The sequence below is a fragment of the Dermacentor andersoni genome, chromosome 4 (genome assembly GCF_023375885.2).
Source record: "Dermacentor andersoni chromosome 4, qqDerAnde1_hic_scaffold, whole genome shotgun sequence".
In the NCBI taxonomy this organism is placed as follows: Eukaryota; Metazoa; Arthropoda; class Arachnida; order Ixodida; family Ixodidae; genus Dermacentor; species Dermacentor andersoni.
Genome location: NC_092817.1, coordinates 221,885,562 through 221,910,850, shown reverse-complemented (window position 1 = coordinate 221,910,850; position 25,289 = coordinate 221,885,562). Strand labels below are relative to the sequence as shown.

Sequence of the window (25,289 nt, the reverse complement as noted above, 5' to 3'; positions counted from 1 at the left end):
TTGTGTTTGCAGGCAAAAATTCCACAGTGATCGCCTTGAGCTTGTCGATCTTCCCCTGGCTCGGACAATTGTAATTGGCGACAACGGCACGAACCGTCGCATCTGCGTTATTGACAAATGTCTAGGAACAAAATTAATTGACCCTACCATGCATTTAGACCGTTTGCCTAAAGTCGGATGGCGTGAATCAAGCATGACCAGCTCGAAAAAATCGCCGGGGAAACACGAGCTTGCGTTGACCCACCGTGGTCACAGCCGGACTCGCCACAGGCGACACTCGGATTTTTCCTGTTTTCGGCAAGTTATTGGTTGATTTGCCTCGTCAAAAGTGCAATGATGCTAGGGGCGGTGTTTTATTGCAATGCAGGCCAATTATGGTGAGCGGCAAGCAAATTTCTAGACTGGCTTTCCCAAAGTCGTCTTCCCGATTTGTTAACGTAGCTCTTCATGTTGAACATGGCACTTATAATCGGAGGGACACTTCCTTTGTGCTGTTCAGCACTTTTCAATGCCAGAAGTACTCCTTAGAGCAGTAAAACTTTGCTCATCGAGCGCACCTCGTGGAATCATCATCATCAGTAGCAGCAGCCTGGTTACCCCCACTGCAGGCCAAAGGCCTCTCCCATACTTCTCCAACTACCCCAGTCATGTGCTAATTGTGGCCATGTTGTCCCTGCAAACTTCTTAATCTCATCCACTCACCTAACTTTCTGCTCCCCCTGCTACGATTCCTATCCCTTTGAATCCAGTCCGTAACCCTTAATGACCATCGGTTATCTTCCCTCCTCATTACATGTCCTGCCCATGCCCATTTCTTTCTCTTGATTTCATTTCATTTCATTTATTCAACCTTAAGGGCCCGAAGGCATTTCAACTAAGATGTCATTAACTCGTGTTTGTTCCCCCACCCAATCTGCTCTTTTCTTATCCCTTAACGTTACACCCATCATTCTTCTTTCCATAGCTCATTGCGACGTTCTCAATTTAAGTAGAACCCTTTTCGTAAGCCTCCAGGTTTCTGCCCCATACGTGAGTACTGGTAAGACACAGCTGTTATACACTTTTCTCTCGAGGGATAATGGCAACCTGCTGTTCATGATCTGAGAATGCCTGCCAAACGCACCCCAGCCCATTCTTATTCTTCTGATTATTTCCGTCTCATCATCCGTATCCGCGGTCACTACCTGCCCTAAGTAGATGTAATCCCTTACCACTTCCAGTGCCTCGCTACCTATCGTAAACTGCTGTTCTCTTCCAAGACTGTTAAACATTACTTTAGTTTTCTGAAGATTAATTTTTAGACCCACCCTTCTGCTTTGCCTCTCCAGGTCAGTGAGCATGCATTGCAATTGGTCACCTGAGTTACTAAGCAAGGTAATATGATCAGCGAATCGCAAGTTACTAAGGTATTCTCCATTAACTTTTATCCCCAATTCTTCCCAATCCATGTCTCTGAATACCTCCTGTAAACACGCTGTGAATAACGTTGGAGAGATTGTATCGCCCTGCCTGACACCTTTGTTTATTGGGATTTTGTTGCTTTCTTTATGGAGGACTATGGTGGCTGTGGAGCGGCTATAGATATCTTGCAGTATTTTTACATACGGCTCGTCTACACCCTGCAGCGGTGGCGCAGAGATAAGAGCCTCTGCCTCGCATGCAAGTGGACCGTGGTTCAAATCCCAGTGCCGCGCAATTTTCAACCGGATTTCTTAAAACTCCGCGTGTTGATAAAATTGCATAAACAGGCCTGGAGTGCGGCGTGATCCCAGTGACCAGAAACGGTAATGCACTCCCTCACCAGAGCAGGATTGGTCACCCTGGTGCAGTACTTTGCCACAACCTCCTATATGAATACAACAATCAAACCCCATGGAATGCAATGGCGCAAATCTGCTCGCAGTCATTTGGCCACTGTCAGCAATTCTGTCAGCAATTTTAAGAATCTGAACCTTTCGCAGAGTGCAGTGTAGGCAGCTTTCGCACTCACAAAGCAGAGCCTAGACTGCTAAGTACAACATTTTAGGTCTCTACGATCAACTTTTTTCTACCTTGTAGCGTACTATCGCTTTTTCTGTCTGGGTGCTTACCCAAAAAGATGCGTTTGCCCTCATCCTGATAACATTGATTGGTACTTAGCGTGCAGGCTCTCTCTTCGAAGGGATGAAAGAATGGTCGCTAAGAATTAACAAAGCCTTCTAGAGAGCTCAGCAGGTCTACAGCAGTTGGAAATGTCTAGGCCTGGTTTCTAAGTGCTACGGTCGTTTTGTCTAAGCGCTCCAAGATTTCACTCCAGAAAATCGCCATGAATGCAGTCTCTAGTTTTGTCATTTTCTTGAAGAGAGAGTGCACTTTGTTCCTAGTGTCACCGTTTTCTTTCTCGTTCCTTGATATAGCTTCAAGGCAACACAAGACTGCATTGAAATTTTTCAGAATGGCCTCACATGATTCAGCGTGTCTTGACCATCTGGTCTCAGAGAGACTTCTTAAAACAAGCTGCTGGCTAGTTCCGCTCATGCTGTCCAAAAGATACCTCCATCACTTATTTGAGGCAGCAAAGAACTACAGAGAGAATTACAGTGAAAAATTTGACTGCCTCAAGGCAACTGTCAACGCTACACGCGCCAACTAAGTTCAGTGAATGACCGGCACGCGGGGACGTAGACTGCCAATTCGTTCAGGTGTTTGATTTGAGCTTGCAGTCCTTTGTATTTTCCTGACATATTACTCGCATTATCATAAGCTTGGCCCCTACAACCATCAATTGAGATGCCATTGGTCATCAAGAGGGACATCACGGTATCGAAAAGATACAAGCCGGTAAGCAATTCAATTGGAACAAATCCAAGAAAGTGTTCGTACACTTTCCCATTTAAATAGTATCGTAAAACAACTGACAGCTGATCAATGTGAGTAAGCTCTGGAGTCGAATCAACAATCAAAGAGAAGTATTTTGTGCATTTCACTTCGTCAACAAGACGTTCCTTGACAGCCTTGGCCATATGCTCGATAAATTCATCACAAATGTTTTTTGACAGATACGATGGGTGACCTTTTCCTTTGTTCGCGTAGCGTTTGATGTGCTCCCCTAGAAAGGGATCAAACTCGGCAATGGCCTCAAGTACTCCCACATAATTGCCATTTCTCAGTGAACCAAAAATCTCCTCACTGCCCCTAAATGCTAAGTTGCACTAAGCTAGAAGCTTAACTACAATGACTACGCGCTTCAACACCTCTGTCCAGTAAGTGGTCTCAGTGACAATATACTTAACCAGCTCCTTGTCAATTGTGCTGCTCAAGTTAGAGCGAGCGAGCCATGCTGCCACATAGTTGCGGTGCTCAACGCTATTTTCATGTGCGCAAACCTTTTCTTCTGCTCTTTTCCAATCAGAAAATCCATGCGTGGTGAAAGCACTGGGATTGCTTGAAATCGAAAATAGTTTGCACATGAAACAGTAAATGGAACCTTTGGACTCCGAGTACATTAACCAGTGTAGCTCATACACCTCCCCATTTACAGCCTTTTGCACGAAGAGATGAGGTGACATATAACATTTCTGAGTTTTGTATTGCCTTTCGGAAGACAGAAAATTTTCTGCTCGATTTTGAAAATACAATGGCCCTTTCTCAAGGCATACACTCCGAAAGCTGTCAGTAATAACATCCTGCCACTTAGCAGGGTCACTTTGGAGAATATCGCAATGTACCTCTTGCTGCGGGGGTGTCTGTACTTCTCTGTTGCCGCAACGAGAAGCCGTCTCATTTGTCCTCTCGAGGCACACTTTGTGGGTGGGAACATGATTATTTGAAGCCAAACTAACAGGAAACAAGTGAGTCAGTTCTTGGAGTGTTGTTTCCTGGTACTCGTCAGTAGAAGGAGGCTCAACGGGGAGGTTTGGCACCTGTTGATCAGCAGTAGTAGAAATCGGGCGTGGCGGACCTAGAGCTTTGCAAAGCTTTGCATAGGCCTGATGGAAAACTGAAGCGGCCGCCAACTGTTCAGGCTGTGCTCGACTTCTCTGGATCAAGCAGCATCATGTCCCATGCCGATGCAGTAACTGCCAGTGAAGCATGTTTTGTTTTGGCTATAACATTGAACTGACTTCCGTAGAGCAGGGCAGACACAGTGGGACCATTGTATCATGCAATGTTTCCAGACTCCAAAATAGCACAAGAATTTTCGAGCAGCAGGAAGAAGGCATCTTTCATTGTCTCGGACGGCCTCAGTCCTTACTTTGAAGGCCTTGTCTTGAAAGAACTTAATCAGTCTGCTGTCTTCTACAGCATAGTTGTGGATGAAACACCCCTGCCAGAGTTGCTTTGTTAGCAGCTCGATGTTCTTGTTCGTTACTTTTTGGATGTCCTGAAGGAAGTCGTTGTGCAGCATTTTCAATCATTTCGCTTAGGAAGTGCAACTGCAGATATCCTTTTTAACTGTATAAATGAGGCACTTCAGAACGTTCCTCGCAGAGGCTCTTTTTTTTTTTTCCAGTGATGGTCCAAATGTCACGAAGTCATTGAAAAAGAAACTTGTTGATGATAATCCCTCGCTTCTAGATGTTGGGGAATGCTGGTTGCTCAAAGTGCACAATGCCTTTTCGTATGGACTGGATTTCTTTGGTGTTGAAGCTGTGGTGGTTGATACCTCGCATTTCTTTAAACACTCAGTGGTTCAGAGCGGTCACCTGAAAGAACAGCAGGGCCTTCTGGGATTGCCTGTGTTTCTGCGCCACATCAACAGTCGCTGGTGGTCACTTGTGCCAGCTCTGGAATGGAACAGTGGCCTGCTTTGAAGAGTGTACTTAGTGCCCAAACACTGGCACGCAGTGGTGGAAGGGTGAAAGATCGCTTAATAAAGAACATAAATGACAAAGCTTTTTATGCAAAGGCTCTGTTTGTAAAAAAACGTGGCTGAGGTCTTTACAAAGGTCCTTACAGTATTTCAGAAAAGTGAGCCCCTTATTCACATTCTTTACTCGGATTCTGTGACATTCGTAAAAGAAATTCTTGGAAGATTTCTCAGATTAAGTGCCTTTCGAGTCATGTCCGGGTCAGAGCTGGTCGACCTCAACATGGAATGTTCTCAGTACTGGAAAGCAAGTGCTATAATTGTTGCTGACACTGAGGCGGCCATGGCATCATGGAGCACAGAAGACAAAGCTGCTTTCCGACTTGCAGCAAGGACATCTTACACCAAGTGTGCCAAGTACCTTCTCAAGAGACTCCCTCTTCGAAGCCTTGTTCTTATGCACCTGTCGTGCTTGGAGCCTTGTGCCTCAGTTTTATAATCTTCGAGAGAGGCCTTCAGACAGCTTGCTAGATATGCACCTGAAGTCATCCCTTCAAGTGACGTGGCATCACTCTTGGATGAAGTGACAGAATTCAGCTTGGATCCATTACCTGAGCATTTGAATGGACGGCTAGATAAGTACTGGCAAAATGTGTTTGAGCGCAAGAATGCCAATGACCAAACAAAATACCCCTTGCTAATGAAGCTCGTGAAGGCTCTACTCAGCTTGCCACAGGGGAATGCAGATGTTGAATGTGGCTTCAACCAGAACAACGAGGTCCTTCACGAGATGTCTAGTCGTCTCTTCGGAGTATAAATGGTATCTGCCATACGCTAGCATTTGCACAAAGATATGGCAGTGACCCTTGCAAATTTGCCATTGGCACAGACGTTCTCAGAGCTGTGAGAAATGCTTCAAAATGTGCTTCAAAATGCCATTCAGAACGCACTACAAATGAACAGCAGGCTCTTGAATAGCTGTGCACTGGTCATGAACAATTTTCAACACTAAGATAATCTGAAGCACAGGCACAAAACGAAGCTGTGGATGCAGAGCGTATGCTTAAAAGTGCTGAAATGTTAATTGAGCGGGGGGTGAAGAAAAATTTCAGTGACATTCAGAGTGGGCAAGCTGTGTTGATGCAAGCGAGGGAGAAAATGGCAGTTATTGTGAAACTGCTAGAGTTGGTGAATAAGGCAAACAAAAGGCAAGGCAGTGCACATTGAAGTGTATATATACGAATATGCTTGTGCTCAAATTCAAGCACATTACGAGTTCATTTTGCTAGATGTTGTGCTTTGTTAGTGCTTATTGATGCTACAGATTTTTATTCAGGTTTGACTGTATGACCAGAGGGGTGATTGCTTTCGAGCAAACTTATTCAGACAGGTTCCCAAAGTAGGTGAAATTGGCAACAGCAAAATGCACTCTTCAGACTCTGCTTTTTCAAATTTGCTGCTGCTACATCTGCAGGTAAATCATCATAAACGGAACCCGCAAAAGGCATTCACTTAAGGCAAAAGAAACTGTGTGTGGTCCGCCCCTTTTGTTATTTCTGCAGGATGTTCAGTAATATTGAAGTTGATAAATTGGCAGGTACGCCATGGTCAGCTTGTGGTAACAAACAACAAGGGGCAGAATGTTCCATGCTGAAAATGTTGGGAGGGGGAGGACATAATGTGGCTTGGCCCCAGTTCTAGCCGGGCCGCTTGCAAGGGTTCCTTCTGGCTGAGAGAGGTTATGGCCAGTCTCCGTGGTGGTTTATGGGCCCTCAGATACAGGCAGCAGACATTAATATGGGACAAAGATTTACAGACAGGCATGAATGAATGATATGTTAATGGTACGTTATGACCAACAGTGTGTCGAGGCAATCTGTAAATCATCATGAATGTCCTTTTAACCATACTGGCAGTCTCTGATGTCATGGTCCTCTCAGATGGCATGATCTCAGAGGTGCTGTCACTGTGCAGCGCTTACAGCAAGGAAGCCGAGCGCATGCAGGCCTGGCCGTCTGGCATTCTGGCTTCCTCTTGTTGACACACCCTTCTCAATAAAGTGGGATTAATGAATGTACATTCTCTGCGTGCGAGGTTGTGCAGATAAAAGCATCGCAACAAATGTTTCTCCCTTAGCTTTCCTTGTCTTGGTTTTATGATGGTGTCTTACTACAGTTGCAGGCTCCTGAGCCTTTTGGGAAACAGCCTCGGACATTTCTCCCTGTGCTGTGGAGAAGGAATGCCAAAATGGGAAAGAAGGCAAGAAATAGAAAATAAAAATATTTCAAGTGTGTTTACAAGTATCCTACACCAAATTTGCGCAGATGCCATGGTGGTTTTGATTCAGGGTGAGATTTGTTGCGAACATTGCAAGAGAAAAGCAGAGGAATAAAGCCACTTTGCACAAGGACAGCTAAAGAAGGTTTCATCCTGCCTGATGTTGCAAGTCACTTCTGTACTTCAGTCAGGACACAAGTACTGTGTTTTGAATACTGTTTTAACAAGGATTTGGAAATGTTCTTTCAGCATCCCATTCCCAGACAGCTTGCCTACAGCCGAAGACCAGGCTGCTCCAGTGTACACAGTGGGCGGCAGCGAGTCCCAGTTGCTGCAGCTGTGTGTCCCGCCAGGGCCCCTGGGCTTAGTGCCCTGCACCCGCGTGGCCTGGGACGTGGCCAGAAGGCACCAGCACATTGCTCTGGGCTTTGCTGACGGTTTGTCCTTGCTACTATTTGCTTATTAACGCGGTAGCATTAAGGCGTCACAGAAAATCTGGTGTCAGCGCTGGCAGTGTTGTCCGTCAGAAATCATCCCGTACCACACAGGCCCTCCGAGTGGCATGTAGGCATTACTGAACTGATTTCTAAAAGTCAAATGCATGAGAAAATTTGTAAAGTTCGAATTACACAACCTACGGACAGCATTAGACTGTAATTTCAATATACGAGAAAATCATGTGAATATACGGGAAAACATCATTCTGTTATACCGAAACTCAAACGCAAACCCCTTTTTTCTTGCTTACGGGGGTATGAACCATTGATGAGTCGCCGGTTGTAGCTTCTGCCTTGCCCTGCACTGATGTCGGGATCTGCATGTCATTGTTTTCTATCAGGCACCGTGTCGCAGAATATCTGGAGTTAGCGTAAATGGGGTCCAATAAGGCTATTGTGTTCCACTCTTGAAGACAGCACTTAAGTGTCCCCCAAGATTTATTTTATTTATTTATTTATTGGGTAGTGCTAGCCTGTATTTCAGGCCTTAAGCCGAAATGGGTTTTACAGAATGATCTACGGAATGAAATACTCTGAAATACAGTACAACCTCATTGATACATTTCCATTATGTACGTTTTCCCAGCACCAACATTCGCAGTCGAGAACACAAAAAATGACCCAGTAGAATTTTTGACCCAATGACCCAATCTTTAGCGGTTCTTATGTTCCAGGAAAAAAAAATTTTTCAGTGCCAACGTTCAGTACGTCACCAAACTGCAATCGTATGACACGCTTTCCGGCCGCTAGACCCCATGTAAGCAAGAAAATGAGCGAGGCGGGCACGTTTGAGAACAGTATGTAGTCGCCCGCCGTGACAGCTTCACTGTGATACTTGCCCGTCCCGCCTCACATGAAAACGCTCGCGCGCACTCAATTTCTCATTTCGGTAGCAGCATATCTTCTCCAGGGTGGTCGTACACAGCATTCGCAGCTATCGCTGCCAATCCTATTGTGATAATCATCTTTGCCTATCTGTATCACAGTGCATGGTGCCATCCCGCATACTTTTAATAGGCAATAACCAAAATGCGCTGCTATTTCCTGCTGCAGACTGCAATCGCATACGTTTTCCAGCTGCTAGATCCCATGTGAACAAGAAAAGGCGTGAGGCACATGCAAACGAGAATAGTATATAGTCGCCCGTCTCACACGAAAATGTCAGCACGCACTCAATTTTTCATTTTGGTCCCAGTATATCTTCTCCGGGGTGGTCGTACGCCGCATTCACAGCTATCGCCACCAATCCTATTGCAATAAGCATCTTTGCCTATCTGTTTCACAGCATGTGGTGCCATCGGAAGCATAGCGCACTCTTTTAATAGGCGATAACCAAAATGCACTGCTATTTCCTGCTGCAGACTGCAGTCGCATACGTTTTCCAGCTGCTAGATCCCATGTGAACAAGAAAAGGCGTGAGGCACATGGAAACGAGAATAGTATATAGTTGCCCGTCTCACACGAAAATGTCAGCACGCACTAAATTTTTCATTTTGGTCCCAGCATATCTTCTCCGGGGTGGTCGTACGCCGCATTCACAGCTATCGCCACCAATCCTATTGCAATAAGCATCTTTGCCTATCTGTTTCACAGCATGTGGTGCCATCGGAGCATTGCGCACACTTTTAATAGGTGGTAACCAAAATGCGCTGCTATTTCCTACTGCAGACTGCAATCGCATAAGTTTTCCAGCTGCTAGATCCCATGTAAACAAGAAAAGGCGTGAAGCACACAGTCGAGAACAGTATATAGCCTCACATCTCACACAAAAATGCCAGCGTGCACTCAATTTCTCATTCTGGTACCAGCATATCTTCTTTGTTGTGGTTGCACACAGCATTCACAGCTATCGCCGACAATCCTATTGCTATAAGCATCTTTGCCTATCTGTCGTGGTGCGATCGAAAGCATTGCACACACTTTTAATAGGTGATAACCGAAATGTGCTGCTGTTTCCTGCTGCAGACAGCAATCGGATACGTTTTTCACCCTTTAGATCCCTTGTGAACAAGAAAAGGTGCAAGGCGCACGCAGTCGAGAACAGTATATAGCCGCCCGTTTCACGTGAAAACAACGGTATGCACAGTTTATTATTTCGGTACCAGCAAATCTTCATCCGAGTCGTCGCACGCCGCATTCACAGTTATCACCACCAAACGTATTGCAATAAGCTTCTTCACCTATCTATTTTACAGTGCGTGGTGTGTAGTGCCATTGGTAGCATACTGCACACTTTTAGTAGGCGACATTCCAAGCGTACCACCGTTCCCTGCTGCAGGCAGCGCGATGTGGGCATCACGTTTCACTTTCGCGGCATCCTGCGTCGCCCACCAGCTCGATTTCCTTTTGGTTTCTCATCGCCCTCTTAAAAGACCATGCAAAGGAAAACAACAAACCGCATCTCGGGCCCAGGGAGCACCACGAGCTCGACGCTCGTTGGCGTCTCGTCTCGTGCTGCAACGATCTGCGTGACGCTTCGCATTACGTAGATGTCAACAATAGTTGCAACTGTCAGATTTTTTAGTTACTTTGGATCGTACGTTTTCCCAGTTAATACATGTTTCTCTGCGTTTTTTTTCTTCTTTTCGATACGTATGAACGAGCTTCTACTGTACTATTGTATACATCTCAGTCAGTAGGTCCACTCCACTGGGTTGGCGCTCACCTTCCATGTTGAGTACTGACACTCCGAAAAAACTAAACGTCCCCATGACATCGTATCTGCACAGGTTCACACTGGGACATTCCGATACTGTCAGGCTACTTCGAGTGCTGCAGTTCTTTGTAGAAACCTTGAGCTCAAGTACTACCAGCAGTTTTCCAACATGTAGCTTGAACAGTGAATCTCGCACGCAGGTTACAGGTAGGAATGAGCGATACAGGTATCTATAGTCAGGTACAACTTTAGAAAAAAGGGGCATTTACTCCTCCAAGGCAGCTACATACAAGCCTCCACCAATCGGCATGCACTCTAGACTGACTTCATGAGCCAGATGGCCGGTGATTCCGCCGATGGAGAAGATGGCCGCCCTTGCTTTTAACTGAACAGAAAGTGCAGAGACTCATACACAACCACCCAGTAAAGAGGAAGGCATTATCAAACAAGTGAAGGAGAAATTCCTCGGAATGGAACGGAACATAACTGTACATTCGCACTTTGACGAGTATCGAGGCAACCCAAACATAGAACATAAAACATAGCCTGTCCGTGTCTTTCATTCTGTTTTCTGTGTCTTATTTTTTGCACCTAAAACCATTTCTAAAAGCCATGTACCAACTAGCCCAGCAGCAGACTTTACTAAACTGTATCGACCCTTCACGGAGGCAGAGATCAAGAGGTCCCAGTTTTAAAGTAACGCTATGCGGTAGGAAAATGACAACGTTTGTCTCTGGTCGCTATTGTCCTACCAGCTCAACGCACATCCTCGTCTCGTGCCACAACAATTTGCGTGGAATTGCCATGTCAAAACTTCCCGCCAAAATGCCTCGCTTGAAATAGGCTTGCCGTGCGGAGTGCATGGCACAAAGACCAGCGTGGCGAAGGGACACATTTTTTTTTCTTTTCTTGGATTTTGCACCCCTTTTCTTTTCAGTACAGGCACCCAGTAGCCAGATTTGTTTGTTATAGCCAATAACACAACATGGGAGCATTGTAGTAAGCAGTTTATTTTACCCATAGAGCACACAGAACTTCACTGTTGGGCAGCTGCTCATCGTTACATCAAAGTATTGTTAAAACTAGTAATGCTATTAGCGGGTTCAACTGTGCTCCTTTCTGTCTAATTAGACTGTTTAAATGCCTGTCCTCTTTGCATTTTTTTGCATAACCTGGTTATAAGAATTATTATAGTTAAAAGAATTATAAGACTTATTTAGGGATGTCAAATATCCCATTTTATTTTTCTCATATTTTTTGCATACAAAACCGTGTTGCAAAAGTGCCATATTTTTTTACCCTCCAGGTATGAAGTGAAAGGCAAGTTTATTGTACTGCAAATAACATCCAGGATAATTGTGCTTTGTGGTCCACAAAATTCTCTAGTACAAGACTTCTTCTTGACAGTATCATAACTGCAGTAATTTAACGTTATCATGAAGGAAGAAAAGCCTCTTGACATGTTGGTGGAGCAGCAACAGCCTCCTGCATCTCACAGTTCCTTCAGACACCAAGAACAGCTGCTCACTAGACACACTGGTGTCTGGTATTGTCAGGTATCCCTTCGCAAGCCTAGCCACCTGTTGGCACCGTGCTTAAACCGCCACATAAGTGGATCTTCTTTTTGGCCCGAAATTTCATCATGCACAATATCATTCAACCTATGCTTGTGGCACTGACACCTGCTGCCACAAGCAAGTGCTGCCGGTTGATGAGCTTATCAAAGTCTTTCCACAGTGCTGAGTTGGAAGAAGCTTCTTCGGGAGCTTTTATTGTTGACGACAATATCTGGGTTCCTTGGTGTTTAAAGTTTCCTTGCTTCTAAAGCCAGGCTTTATCTCAAGTTCGCCAGTGAAGCATCCTGGTGGGGCTCAACCTTGGAATGAGGGTATAAATACATTGCCAAGCCTTGATCAAAGGTGTAGTTTCGAAACAAGCTGAGGCCGCCCCGTGAGAGTGCACCTTCTTACTTTTAAAATGCTTCATTGCACAGCAAATAGGCTTCATTGCAATACAGTTTGTAAGCTTTGCCTCATAATATGCCTGTACTGCGGCGAAGCTGACTTTAAAAACCGACAACGGCAATTTTTGGGAGTTTGAATATCCTGAATAGTAAGCCTTTTTCAAATCAGATCAAATACTAACCGATTCGAATCGAATATTCCAAGTTTCGATTATTCACACAGCACTACAATTATTGGTCATAATGGGATTTCCTAGGCACTTGCATATTGTTAAAGTAGTTTCGGCTGTAGTATCAGAAATATAACGAATACTGAGCCGGGGAAGAAAGGCAGTGGATTTGCTTGGTGACTCCTTGTTAATGTGACTGGTGTGTCTCCACCACTGCCTGGCTACAAGATGTTTGTGGAAGGAGTGGGTGCTTCATGGCACTTCTTTTATGCATCTGAAAAAGAATGTCATTGGGAAAGATGGCACTGAGAGGGCCTCAAGTTTTGGATGTGTTTCTGCGGCCCTGCACTGCATTGCACGCAGGACGAGTGGCCGTGTTCCGTGTGGCACCAAGCAGGGAGGAGGAGGAGCCCCTGTGGGTGTGGCAGGCCCACCAGGGTGCCATCATGGGCCTTGGCTGGACACCCCAGGGTCATGTCTGCACGGCAGCCATAGACCAAGCGGCAAAGGTGTGGGACCTGCACAGGCCCGGTGAGTTTGTTGGGCCAGAACCTGCCATTATAATTTCCATAGAGACATTCAAAAGATTGTCCTGCCATTTTACTGAGCTTGTGCAAACACCTCAATATTACGAAGGCAGTAAAATTGGCACTTTATTTGGCTATATCAAATTTTTTTTATATCAAAATTTTGTCATATAGCCATAGAACAAATTTTAAACCTTTTATGCAAATAAGTGCAGTTGCTGACAGATTTTTTTCTGTGAATGGGGCCGTAAGAATTTCCAAATTATCAGGCAATCGGAAAACAAATTTCGGTGACAAAAAGGTCGCGGTTCCGCCAGAACGGTGAAGTATTGATAGCACTAGCAAAGTGCAGTGTATATCCCAGATATGTTTAACTCAAACGGAATCGCGAAATAGTTTGATATATCGATAATTCGAAATAGAAAACATACCCATCTCAAGCTTATCTGAGATCTCCGCACATCTCGGACAGTTTCCAGAGAACGTGAGAAGTGGGAACTTGCCATTTCGCATTTCCAGGACCATGTTGAAAACACTAAAGTTGACTTTTTTGCTCACAAATGTTGTAAGTCGCTCACCAGAAGAACAAGTCGTGGTCCGACCCCGGTCGCATAGGTTCCACGGCCAGGATCCTCATGTCCATGTCGCAGATCTGCGGAAAATGTCAAGACTGTCATAACTGTCATAACTGTCATAACTGTCAAACTGTCAAACATAACTGTCAAAAAGAATCGACACTAGAAGACGTAAGGTCTACTTATTAACATGCAGCTTAAGGCGTAGTATCCTTTGCAGCCCATGAATGCAGCCTCGCGCTCACCCTTGGGCGTGATTATGGTAGTCCACGCATCCGATAATGCTGGGAATGGCACCACGCCAAAGGAAACCCTCCTTCACGTACCGTTTCCTCGGACGTCTTCAGAAAATGGACCCACTTGTTGCGGGCCCCTGCGTTTATGACAGACTCTGCCACACATCACACACACTCACTCACGGTCGACTGCGACACATGGATCGTCTCCTCGCTCCTTACGGACGCTTGGAAGCTCCTGGTGGCAAAGAAGCCTAGCACACACAACACCTTCCGCTCCGCCAACAGTTCCATCGCTCGCTCTGCTTCTAGTTCACCCACCAGTTCCTCACACAACAACCGCACCGTTTCCTTCAAGAGTTAAAAATGCCGTCCAAAATGGTCATCCAGCATGTCAAACGCATCGTCTGGCTCTCCGTTTCCGCGTCGGTGACAACTCTGAGGGTACCGGGCCGACGCCAGGTGGCGTAGAGTCACAGGCACTAGATGGTAGGCAACTGTGTAGAGTAGCAGGCATGGGATGGTAGGCCATGGTGTGTGGCAGGGAGGAAGAACATGGAAGGCGTGTGTGCGCAGTTGGCATGCCAGGAGCACGCGACAGCAAACTGAGTGAGTGAAGTAATCGGCGGAGCAAGCCGCGTGCCGTGCGGCCGGACGAAACACAGACCGTGTGTGTGTGCGTGCCCCGACAGCTGGTGCGCCACTCGCCCGCTTCTACAGGACGATCCCATTGAGGCATCAGCCCCATGATCGCATCCATCTTCATGGCGTGTCGCGGCCCAGCTGTCTGTGCCGATCACGACATTTGGCTTGCGTAGATCGTTTCTCCCTCCAACACACCGAGTTCTTTGGTTCGTTCCGCTTGCCCACGTGCACGTTTCGTCTTTGTGTGACTCAAGAGCATGCTGAGCGAATGAGTGGGCGGTGCGAATGGGGTGCGATAACGCTATCGCGTTCCACGCTTGAAGGCGAAGCTTAAGCGTGCTCCAATTTTTTTTTATAATACTCTACCTGGCTGGCTTTTGCCAAAGTTTGGTTGTCCTGTGCAAAGGCCTAGGCATCTCGAAGGTACACATCCAGTTCAGCAGCTACGGCGTGAGGCGCAGAAGGGGGCACCTCGGTGACAGCTGCCGGATTGTGATAACTCCAAGGCTTCCCTAGTTCCCGCCCATAGCACAACATGGCAAGCGTAATGCCAGTAACTACACTTTCACGTGTGCGCATTGCAAACGCAACTTCGGGCAGCCTTTTGTCCCAGTCCCTGTGGGAAGTGCAGTAGCCCACCAGGCAGTGTTTAACCGTTGCGTTATGGCGTTCCACAGTCTGTCCTTCTGGTCTGTGTGGGACTGTGTTGCTCTCCTTGATTCCCCACTGCTGGAGAATGCCTTTCCACAGTTTGCTTATGAATGGTTGGCCATTGTCGCTAGATATGGAGCTAGGCACACCATGCCGGCGAAAAACATAGATAATTTAATCTGTGATCAATTTCGAGGTAGGAGCATGTAATGGGAAAAGCTCCACAAACTTTGTTAGCTTGTCCAGTACCACCAGGATGTACTTGTAGCCCCGAGGGGTTGTGGGCAGTGGCCCATAAGGTCTACACTTAGCTGCTGCATTGGGTGGGTGGCCCATAAACTGTCCATCAGTCCCTTTGGTTTTTGCCGGTGGGATTTGAAAGCCTGGCACTGCTGACATCTGCAGGTGTAACGGGAGATATCGGAGCAGATACCAAGCCATGTGAACTGGCTCTTCACACGTTTACAAGTTTTAAAAAAGCCTAAATGCCCACTTGGGGGGTGGTCATTCTCTATTTTCAGTGCCATGCCCCGTAAGTGTTCGGGAAGCCAGGCGACCTTACATTCACCGACCGTGTACATAAGGATACCATTGTTCGAGATTTCGCAGTCATCAGCTATGTCCTGTACCCTCTTAGACTCTTTAGCATCACCAGGTAGTAGGCCAGACGTTAAGTATGGCAGCAGCTGCAGCAGCAGTGGATCCTTGCGTTTTTCCAGCTGCAACCTTGCAGTGTCGCTGAGTAGGGACGCACCAATCTCGTCAACAGGGGCTGCCAGTTCAAAATGAATGGTTTGTTGTGGCTCTTGCACTAAGATTGGAAACCAGTCCTCCGCCAAACAAGGCTGGCCAGATTCGGAAGCAGGAAAAGGGATCAGTGGGAATCCCAGGAGATGCACTAAGCATCTGCTGGGATGTTGGCCCATCCTTTATGATGCCTTATGGTACACTTAAAGGCTTGTAATCTCAACCCCCAACGTCGCACTCTGCACGATGTCTACTCAGTTGTAAACATCCAAGCCATTGATGCATGGTCACAATGCACCTCAAATGATGTGAATTCTACATACTGTCAGAATCTATCGACAGCCCACACCACAGCGAGGCATTCCCATTCTTGGACAGTATAGTTCTTTTCAGCAGCGCTGAGGGTCCTGCTTATAAATGACACAGGCCTAAGTTCAGCTTCGACTTCCTGCAACAACACTGCCGATATGCCAGTGCCACTGGCATCTGTTTCAATCACAAAGAGCCTGTTCAGGTCAGCACCACAGCCACCTCTCCTGCCAGCGTTAGCCTCAAAGTCTCGAATCCTGTCTGTTGCTCGGCACCCCAAACCCAATGGACTCCTTTCTTGAGGAGAGCTGTCAGGGGTCTGGCGTTGTCAGAAAACCAGGGGATAAAATTTCTGTAGATTCCAACACGGCCTCAAAGAACATTTGGAGCTCCTTGGCTGTTTTAGGGAATGGGAACTCTGCAACCGCTCGCACTTTGTCTGGGTCAGGTTGACATCTGCCTGGAGAGATTACATGTGCAAGGAACTGTATTGCCTGTTTACAGCATGTAACTTTGCTGGGATTAATTGCCAGACCTGCAGAGCCAATTCTTCGCAGTACCTCATCGATATGTTGTAGGTGGTCCTCAGAAGTTTTATTTATTTATTTTTCTGAAGTTTCTGAATAAGTTTCTGAATAAATGTGCACATCGTCAAGAAATGCCATGCAGTAGTTGTGTTCTATGCCTTCTAAGACTTTGTCCATGAGAGACTGAAATGTTGCCGGCCCACCTGCTACCCCAAATGGAATTCGCTTAAATTGAGACACTCCTTTATGGCACAGGAATGCAGTCTTTGGTACATCTTCGGGAGCAACCGACACTTGAAAGAAGCCCTGAGCAAAGTCGAGGCTCGTGATCCACCTAGCGCGGCCGAGCTGAGCCAGTACCCAGTCTGTGCGGGGTATGGGATATACTGGCACAGATGTGAATGCATTTAAGGGTCTGTAGCCGACCACAAGGCGATATCCTCCAGTTTTCGTCTTTACTAATACAGGGGCGCTGGCCGAGGAACTGGAGCAGGGCTCAATGAGGTCCTACTTTTTTAGAATTGTTCACCAGGAGCTCGTAATCCATCTCGTTCTTTTCCTGGGTTACCACAAATGGTCCCTTCCACTGCATCAACAGTTTGTTTCCATCACTGGGTAGAAATGTAAGTGTTTTGTCTCCTGGATTGAGGAGTTGTATCAGTGCCTTCTTGTTATAATAGGTTTTATATCGCTTTTTGGCTTCCTCCAAACTCCAATGTGCTAACTTGCACGTTTCTTACAGCTTCTCTCGGAGTTCCAACGTATAGGTGTATGTCGTTTTGACTTCAGTATCGAGTCCTTCATTTGCCCACACCTCCTTGAGTATATTTAATGGACCTCTAACCGTGCGTTCATACAGCATCTCGAACGCTGGAAAATTGAAGCTTGCGTGTGGCACTTCTCTGTGTGTGAACAATAATGCTGGTAGGTAATGGTCCCAATCCGTAGGTCTTTCTTGACACAACTTCTTTATCATGTTCTTCAATGTGCCATTAAATCTTTCCACAAGGCCATTCGCCATAGGATGATATGGCATTGTGAGCAACTGCTTTATCGAGAGAAACCTGTTCAACTTCTTCATTAGGTCAGATATGAAGTTAGATACCTGGTCACTAAAAATTTCTCATGGAAGGCCATACCGAGAGAACATTTGGGCCTCAGCTACTTGAATTGAATCTATGCCTTTTAAAGGGCTCCTCACCAAGTTGGTTCATATTGAGCTGACAAGTGCAGACATACGATGCACGTCAATGATCATGTTTGCAAGAATTACGACGCTGTGTGCCGCGGAAAAGTCCGAAATTTCAATCCAAACGCCGTTTTCCCTTCTCCTCGCGGCCGCTGCGCTCCAAGCTGGACAGTAACATACTCGCGTCCCTATGCCTACGTACTCGGGTCTGCAGTGTGACGTCGCTCGTGGTGACACGGGACTTAGAGAATTATTCAAGGCACCATCTGTTATATGTGTGGTCTGTTGCTTGAATTGACAAATTGAAGTTTAGAGAAATATTAAAACCCTCAAATGGAATGTCTGCGTGTATTTTGTTTTACTTCGCACTGAAGCAAGAAAGATGTACTTCTGCTTTGTCTGCTTGTTTCCACGGTCGCGCAGTCACGTGCGCAGGTACCGAAACTATGCCATTTTCTACCGTGTTGCAGCGCATGATGATGCGCTGAAATCCGCTTGTTCTGCCTCGGTATTCGTGTAGCACTGAATTTATACCGCTAGTCATGTGTCCTTGTGCACAGCGTGCAAAATCGTGTGCTGCACGAACAAGACAACAGCTCGCGCGTGGCGTGGTCAGTCGAAATGCGCAGCACAGGAAAACAATGTGATGTAAGCATCACGGGATCCTCGAGGTCTGGTATGGGAGAACGCAGGGAAGGAATTTCGCTTGTGAAAGTTAGACGGGGCGAGTAGAGAGAGCGTCTTGCTTGGCAGTGGAGCCCGCCTGCTTAAATTATGGGTTCGCGGCACTGAAATCTTTCTATCTCGGCTATTAATGAGCCGATCTGAAAAATTTTTGCGGCAGGACGCTCCGTAGAGGACATGTAACGACTTCCAGTGTATAACCAAACTTTGCTATGGGGCCTGGTGAGGGGCAGGATTGCCAGATCGCTCCAACCACAGGTAGTCAAATTGTCCTCCTCTGTAGCCCAAATGTAGTCAAAAGTGAAACTTTTGGGTAGCCCAAAAGTAGCCAAAAAGCCTTGTCTTTTTGTTAAGTCATTTCTTAAGCATATTGAATTAATTTTCGGCACGAATACCTACGTATTAGTGTTTCCAAGCATGACCACGCATGACCTCCATGCACATCGTCACGGAGGCCATGCGGCACGGAAAACAGATGCTGCACAAGCGTAAGAAGTGCAGAAACGCAGGCATGCAGGCAAATTCATGATAAGGCAAATGCGGTCTTCATTGCAAATGCACTGTTTTATTTTTCCCAGAGCACCAAAAAATCACGAAAAGAACAACACACAAATAGCACCGCGCAATAAACACGCTAAACGATGGCATGCATTCAGTATTATTACTTACCGCTCGTGATAATTTCACTTAACACCACACAATGCAGTAAATTAAAAATTACAAAAAATTGCAAGACAAAGTCTGACACAATAAATGGCGGTTGGTACAAAATCTAGTATGATATATAGACATAAAAAAAGGTATGCTATGATTAAGCATCACGAGATAATTGCGAAGTAGAACTGCTTGGTCTGTACAAAATGTCAGAGCTTAAACGGGACAATAATTTTTGGTCCGGTTTAAAATACTTGCAGCAGCCTCCGTTCCTGGCCAGGCCAAATTTCATGTGGAGGAGCGCTACCAATGTCTCGTTCGGCATTCTATTTCGACGGCCAGTTTTAATGAGCGAGGCCTGGCTGAACACTCGTTCAACGGCGGCATTTGATACAGGTAGTGATAGCAAAGACAGGAGGAGGGTTTGGAGTTGTGTAGGGAACAGATGGCCGTGGTGACTGTGGGGCAGCGGAAGAGGGTATGTTCTACGTTGGCGTTGAAGCAGGGGCAATTTGGGCAGGAAGGGTCCGAGCGAATTGCCATGTAGGTGCCATGCGGCAGGCAGAAAATTCGGCAAATTTCGGTTAGGTTCAGCTCGGTGTTCTCCCTTCGTTCTGGCGCCAAGGTCACCCGCGGCGCACCATTAATGGGAGCTAAAAGCTCATCATCATCATAATCATCATCATAATCCTGTTTTATGTCCACTGCAGGACAAAGGCCTCTCCCTGCAATCTCCAATTACCACTGTCCTGCACCAACCGATTCCAACTAGCGCCCGCGAATTTCCTAATTTCATCGCTTCACCTAGTCTTCTGTCGTCCTCGATTGCGTTTCCCTTCTCTTGGTACCCATTCTGTAACCTTAATGGCCCAACGGTTATCTAACCTGCACATTACATGACCTGCCCAGCTCCATTTTTTTTCTCTTGATGTCAGTTAGAATGTCGTCTATACCCGTTTGCTCTCTGATCCAAACTTGAAACGTAGGATGCCGAAAGCTCACATGTGGAGACCGCAACAGTCTATGTTCGCTGGCACGCGAGCGTGCGGGTAGCATTAGTTTGCGGATGAAGACGTGTTTCCTGAGGCCAGCTTTCTTAACTAAAATTATCAAAAGGCCGTGATCCTTGACCTTTTGACATGCATATGTGTTCTATAACATAAAACATGAAAATTTTGATTTTGTAGCAGACGCGCTCAATTTCTTTAACCTACTGTCTTCTGCATTTTGATTCCAGCATTGCTCATTTGATCTTAACTATTTGTACTTGTTTTTTTTACACAGGGAAAAGATGTAGCCCAAAAATAGCCACATAGCCAAAAGGAAAATTCTGACGCCAACTTAGACAAAAAGTACCCAATTTGGCTATGAATAGCCTAATCTGGCAACCCTGGTGAGGGGCCCTTTAAGGCATTGGCTTCTGGATATCCTGTCGCCATATCGGCCATCGTGAGAACATAGCGGTTTCCTTTTGCTGATATCGGCTTTATAGGTCCAACGATGTCTATTGCTACTCTCTGAAATGGCCTATCAATGGTTGGCATATTCCTCAGTGGAACTCGATTCACTCGCCCTTTTGATGTCACCTGCTGGCAAATGTAACAGAATTTCACATATCTCTTTACTTCACTTTGTAGTCCTGGCCAAAAAAGTTCTTCTGTGATCCTAGCCACCATTCTTTTTGAGCCTTGGTGTCCGGCCATGATGCTGTCGTGCCGCAAATTCAAGACCGTCTGTCGTAGTGATTTAAGAACCACCAATTGCATCACTCCTCTGTCCGAGGTAAACTTGCATCTCCTGTACAACAATCCATTTTTCCTCTGGCATTCTAAAATGGTCCTTCCTCTTTTATTTGTCATCGACTCTCCTTCCTTCTCAAAGCAGGCTTGTATGGAATCATTCTTTCTTTGCATTCCTGCAAATTCTGCTGGCGTCACCAAAAGTACTTAGGTTGTAGGTACCTTCAGTGCCCTCAACGTTTGCTGCGTACTGAATTTTGAAGCTTCCGCCAACGATACTGCTGGACTATCCTCCGTAGCCTTCATTTTTTTCGTTGCCATGTTAGGATCGTGCTCCTGCTGTTTTTCTTTTGCTTTTCCGGTGTCGGTGTGGCTGCTCTTCCATTTCGTATCAGGGTCATCCACACTTCTTACCCCAGGTAGATTGCCCAATATTAAATCATATATTGGCTTATCTACGCTCTTGACTATCAGCCATCCGGAGAAGTAGGGAGTGGACACTTTAATTCTGGCCTCGGATAAATGCCTAACCACACTGTCGACCATGATAACCACTGCTGTTTCTCCTGCTAGGTCTTGCTCCCGAATCAAACTCCGTCTCACCAAGGCCGTCTTGGTGCCACATTCTCATAGAAGCGAGACTCGTATTCTGTTGTTCTTTTCCGTAAACTACAGGAAGACACAATGATAGTCTCGTCTGCTCGAACATGTCCTTGCTGTCCGAGACTATGGTTTCCGCCGTATCATGTGTATCCTGGGTATCCTTGGCCAATTCTTGCGATGATGCTGCCCTTCCACCAGTTAGGAAAACCACACCTGCCGCCTCTTCTTGGTTCTGTAGCCTGCAGTCTTCTGTGCGGTGTCCTCGTCTCTTGCAGTGCTTACAAATTATATGTGCCTATGGTCGGTTCTCTCCTGCACGGCAATCTACTGCACAGTGACCGATGCAGTTGCACAGGAAACATTTAAGTACCTTAGGTACTGCACCTTGCCTAACTTGGTTTACATCATGTTCTCTTTTATGAGTTTCTTCTTTGTTTTTTACCTAAATTCTTCCAGCCTTGCGCTTCCAGAAATTGGTCAGCAGATTCAGCAAAGTCATCTAGATGTTTCAGTGAGCGTTCTTTAAGAAAAACATTGAGTTTTGGGCTACAACAAATCGAGAACTGCTCAATCACAATAAAATAATAAAATATGTGGTTTTACGTGCCAAAACCACTTTCTGATTATGAGGCACGCCGTAGTGGGGGACTCCGGAAATTTTGACCACCTGGGGTTCTTTAACGTGCACTTAAATCTAAGTACACGGGTGTTTTCGCATTTCGCCCCCATCGAAATGCGGCCGCCGTGGCCGGGATTCGATCCCGCGACCTCGTGCGCAGCAGCCCAACACCGTAGCCACTGAGCAACCACGGCGGGTTGCTCAATCACAATGCCCTCCCTGACTCCTTCATACGTCATCTCTGTGTTTGGCATTTCCATCCATCTATCAAAATAATTTGTCAAAATTCAAGCAAACTGTTTGCCAGTCTCTGATTGTTCTGGTTTACAATCCCAGAATTTCTCACCGAATCCTTCTGCAGTTAGCTTGAATCTCTGCAGTAGTGTTTTCTTGACTTTGTCATAGTCCATTGACTCAGATGCTGGCATTCTTGCGAACACATTCAAGGCTTCTCCAACTAAACACAGACTAAGCGCTGTCACCCACTCAGACCACTCCCAGCCTTGTCCTACAGCAATTCTTTCAAAACGATGCAGATAAGCATCAAGGTCATCTCTCTTATCGTCAAATGGAGCCATTAACTTTCGTGGACAAATTGTCTTTTTTCTTTGTGGCTCCATTTCTGAAGAAACAGATGATCTGTCCGCGTCCTCTCTTCTGATAGACACATTGGCCAAGTGCAACTTTAACAACAAAATCTATTTTTCGGCTTCGCTTGCTTCTTGAGCTTCTTCTTGCGCTCGATCAAAAAGGCCAAGTGATTCTACGTGGCTTAGTTCCAGAGAACTGGTTACCCCTAACAGCTTCTCATAGTCCATGTTCCTGTGAAGTGTGAGACCGAGTATTCAGGAAATAAATCCTGGCAAGCTTGCCAATATTTTGTCAAAGTCTCATGGTGGTAAACATGACGCAAGGAACATTTGAGTTAGGAAAAGCCTTTATGGTGCGTGAGGATAAAAAAAATATATACACACAACAAACTGTCCACAAAGCGAGTTAATTGACAATGTTGTCTAAAGTCTTCTTCCGCAAGCGAGATAGCCGAAAGTGGACATGGAGGAGCCCAAACGGCGAGACTAGAAATGAAATAGACTTCATACTCTGCGCTAACCCTGGCATCATACAAGATGTGGACGTGCTCAGCAAGGTGCGCTGCAGTGACCATAGGATGGTAAGAAGTCGAATTAGCCTAGACCTGAGGAGGGAACGGAAGCAACTGGTACATAAGAAGCCAATCAACGAGTTAGTGGTAAGGCGGAAAATAGAGGAATTCCAGATCAAGCTACAGAACAGGTATTCGGCTTTAACTCAGGAAGAGGACTTTATTGTTGAAGCAATGAACGACAACCTTATGGGAATCATTAAGGAGTGTGCAATAGAAGTTGGTGGTAACTTCGTTAGACAGGATACCAGTAAGCTATCGCAGGCGACGAAAGATCTGATCAAGAAACGCCAATGTATGAAAGCCTCTAACCCTACAGCTAGAATAGAACTGGCAGAACTTTCGAAGTTAATCAACAAGCGTAAGACAGCTGACATAAGGAAGTATAATATGGATAGAATTGAACATGCTCTCAGGAACGGAGGAAGCCTAAAAGCAGTGAAGAAGAAACTAGGAATAGGCAAGAATCAGATGTATGCATTAAGAGACAAAGCCAGCAATATCATTACTAATATGGATAAGATAGTTCAAGTGGCCGAGGAGTTCTATAGAGATTTATACAGTACCAGTGACACCCACGATGATATTGGAAGAGAGAATAGTCTAGAGGAATTCGAAATCCCACAGGTAACGCCGGAAGAAGAAAGCCTTGGGTGCTATGCAAAGGGGGAAGGCAACTAGGGAGGATCAGGTAACCGCAGATTTGTTGAAGGAAGGTGGGCAGATTGTTCTAGAGAAACTGGCCACCCTGTATACGCAATGCCTCATGACTTCGAGCGTACTGGAATCTTGGAAAAACGCTAACATAATCCTAATCCATAAGAAAGGGGACGCCGGGGACTTGAAAAATTATAGACCGATCAGCTCACTGTCCGTTGCCTACAAAGTATTTACTAAGGTAATCGCAAATAGAATCAGCAACACCTTAGACCTCTGTCAACCAAAGGACCAGGCAGGATTCTGTAAAGGCTACTCAACAATAGACCATATTCACACTATCAATCAGGTGATAGAAAAATGTGCGGAATATAACCAACCTTTATATATAGCTTTCATTGATTACGAGAAAGCGTTTGATTCAGTCGAAACCTCAGCAGTCATGGAGACATTGCGTAACCAGGGTGTAGACGAGCCGTATGTAAAAATACTGAAAGATATCTATAGTGGCTCCACAGCCACCGTAGTCCTCCATAAAGAAAGCAACAAAATCCACATAAAGAAAGGCGTCAGGCAGGGAGATACGATCTCTCCGATGCTATTCACACCGTGTTTACAGGAGGTATTTAGAGACCTGGAATGGGAAGAATTGGGGATAAGAGTTAATGGAGAATGCCTTAGTAACTTGCGATTCGCTGATGATATTGCCTTGCTTAGTAACTCAAGGGACCAACTGCAATGCATGCTCACTGACCTGGAGAGGCAAAGCCGAAGGGTGGGTCTAAAGATTAATCTGCAGAAAACTAAAGTAATGTTTAACAGTCTCGGAAGGGAACAGCAGTTTACAATAGGTAGTGAGGCACTGGAAGTGGTAAGGGAATACATCTACTTAGGACAGGTAGTGACTGCGGATCCGGATCATGAGACCGAAATAATCAGAAGAATAAGAATGGGCTGGGGTGCGTTTGGCAGGCATTCTCAGATCATGAACAGCAGGTTGCCATTATCCCTCAAGAGAAAAGTTTATAACAGCTGTGTCTTACCAGTACTCACGTACGGGGCAGAAACCTTGAGGATTACGAAAAGAGTTCTACTTAAATTGAGGACAACGCAACGAGCTATGGAAAGAAGAATGATAGGTGTAACGTTAAGGGATAAGAAAAGAACAGATTGGGTGAGGGAACAAACGCAAGTTAATGATATCTTAGTTGAAATGAAGAAAAAGAAATGGGCATGGGCAGGACACGTAATGAGGAGGGAAGATAACCGATGGTCATCTCATCATGATCAAGGGAAGTGTAGCAGGAGGCGCCAGAAAGTTAGGTGGGAAAATGAGATAAAGAAGTTTGCAGGGACAACATGGCCACAGTTAGCTCATGACCGGGGTAGTTGGAAAAGCATACGATAGGCCTT

At 45.9% G+C, this 25,289-nt stretch overlaps 1 protein-coding gene across 5 annotated transcripts in view; it reads left to right on the top strand.

The window, feature by feature from the left end:
- The window catches only part of LOC126538383 (uncharacterized), a 606,484-nt gene that overhangs the window by 461,137 nt on the left and 120,058 nt on the right, over nucleotides 1-25,289 (top strand). For all 5 annotated transcript variants that reach the window (XM_072288044.1, XM_072288042.1, XM_055074756.2 and 2 more), the window contains exons 27-28: nucleotides 7,316-7,503; nucleotides 12,716-12,883. In XM_072288044.1, coding sequence (XP_072144145.1) covers nucleotides 7,316-7,503; nucleotides 12,716-12,883 — 356 coding nt within the window. The remainder of the gene's footprint in view (nucleotides 1-7,315; nucleotides 7,504-12,715; nucleotides 12,884-25,289) is intronic.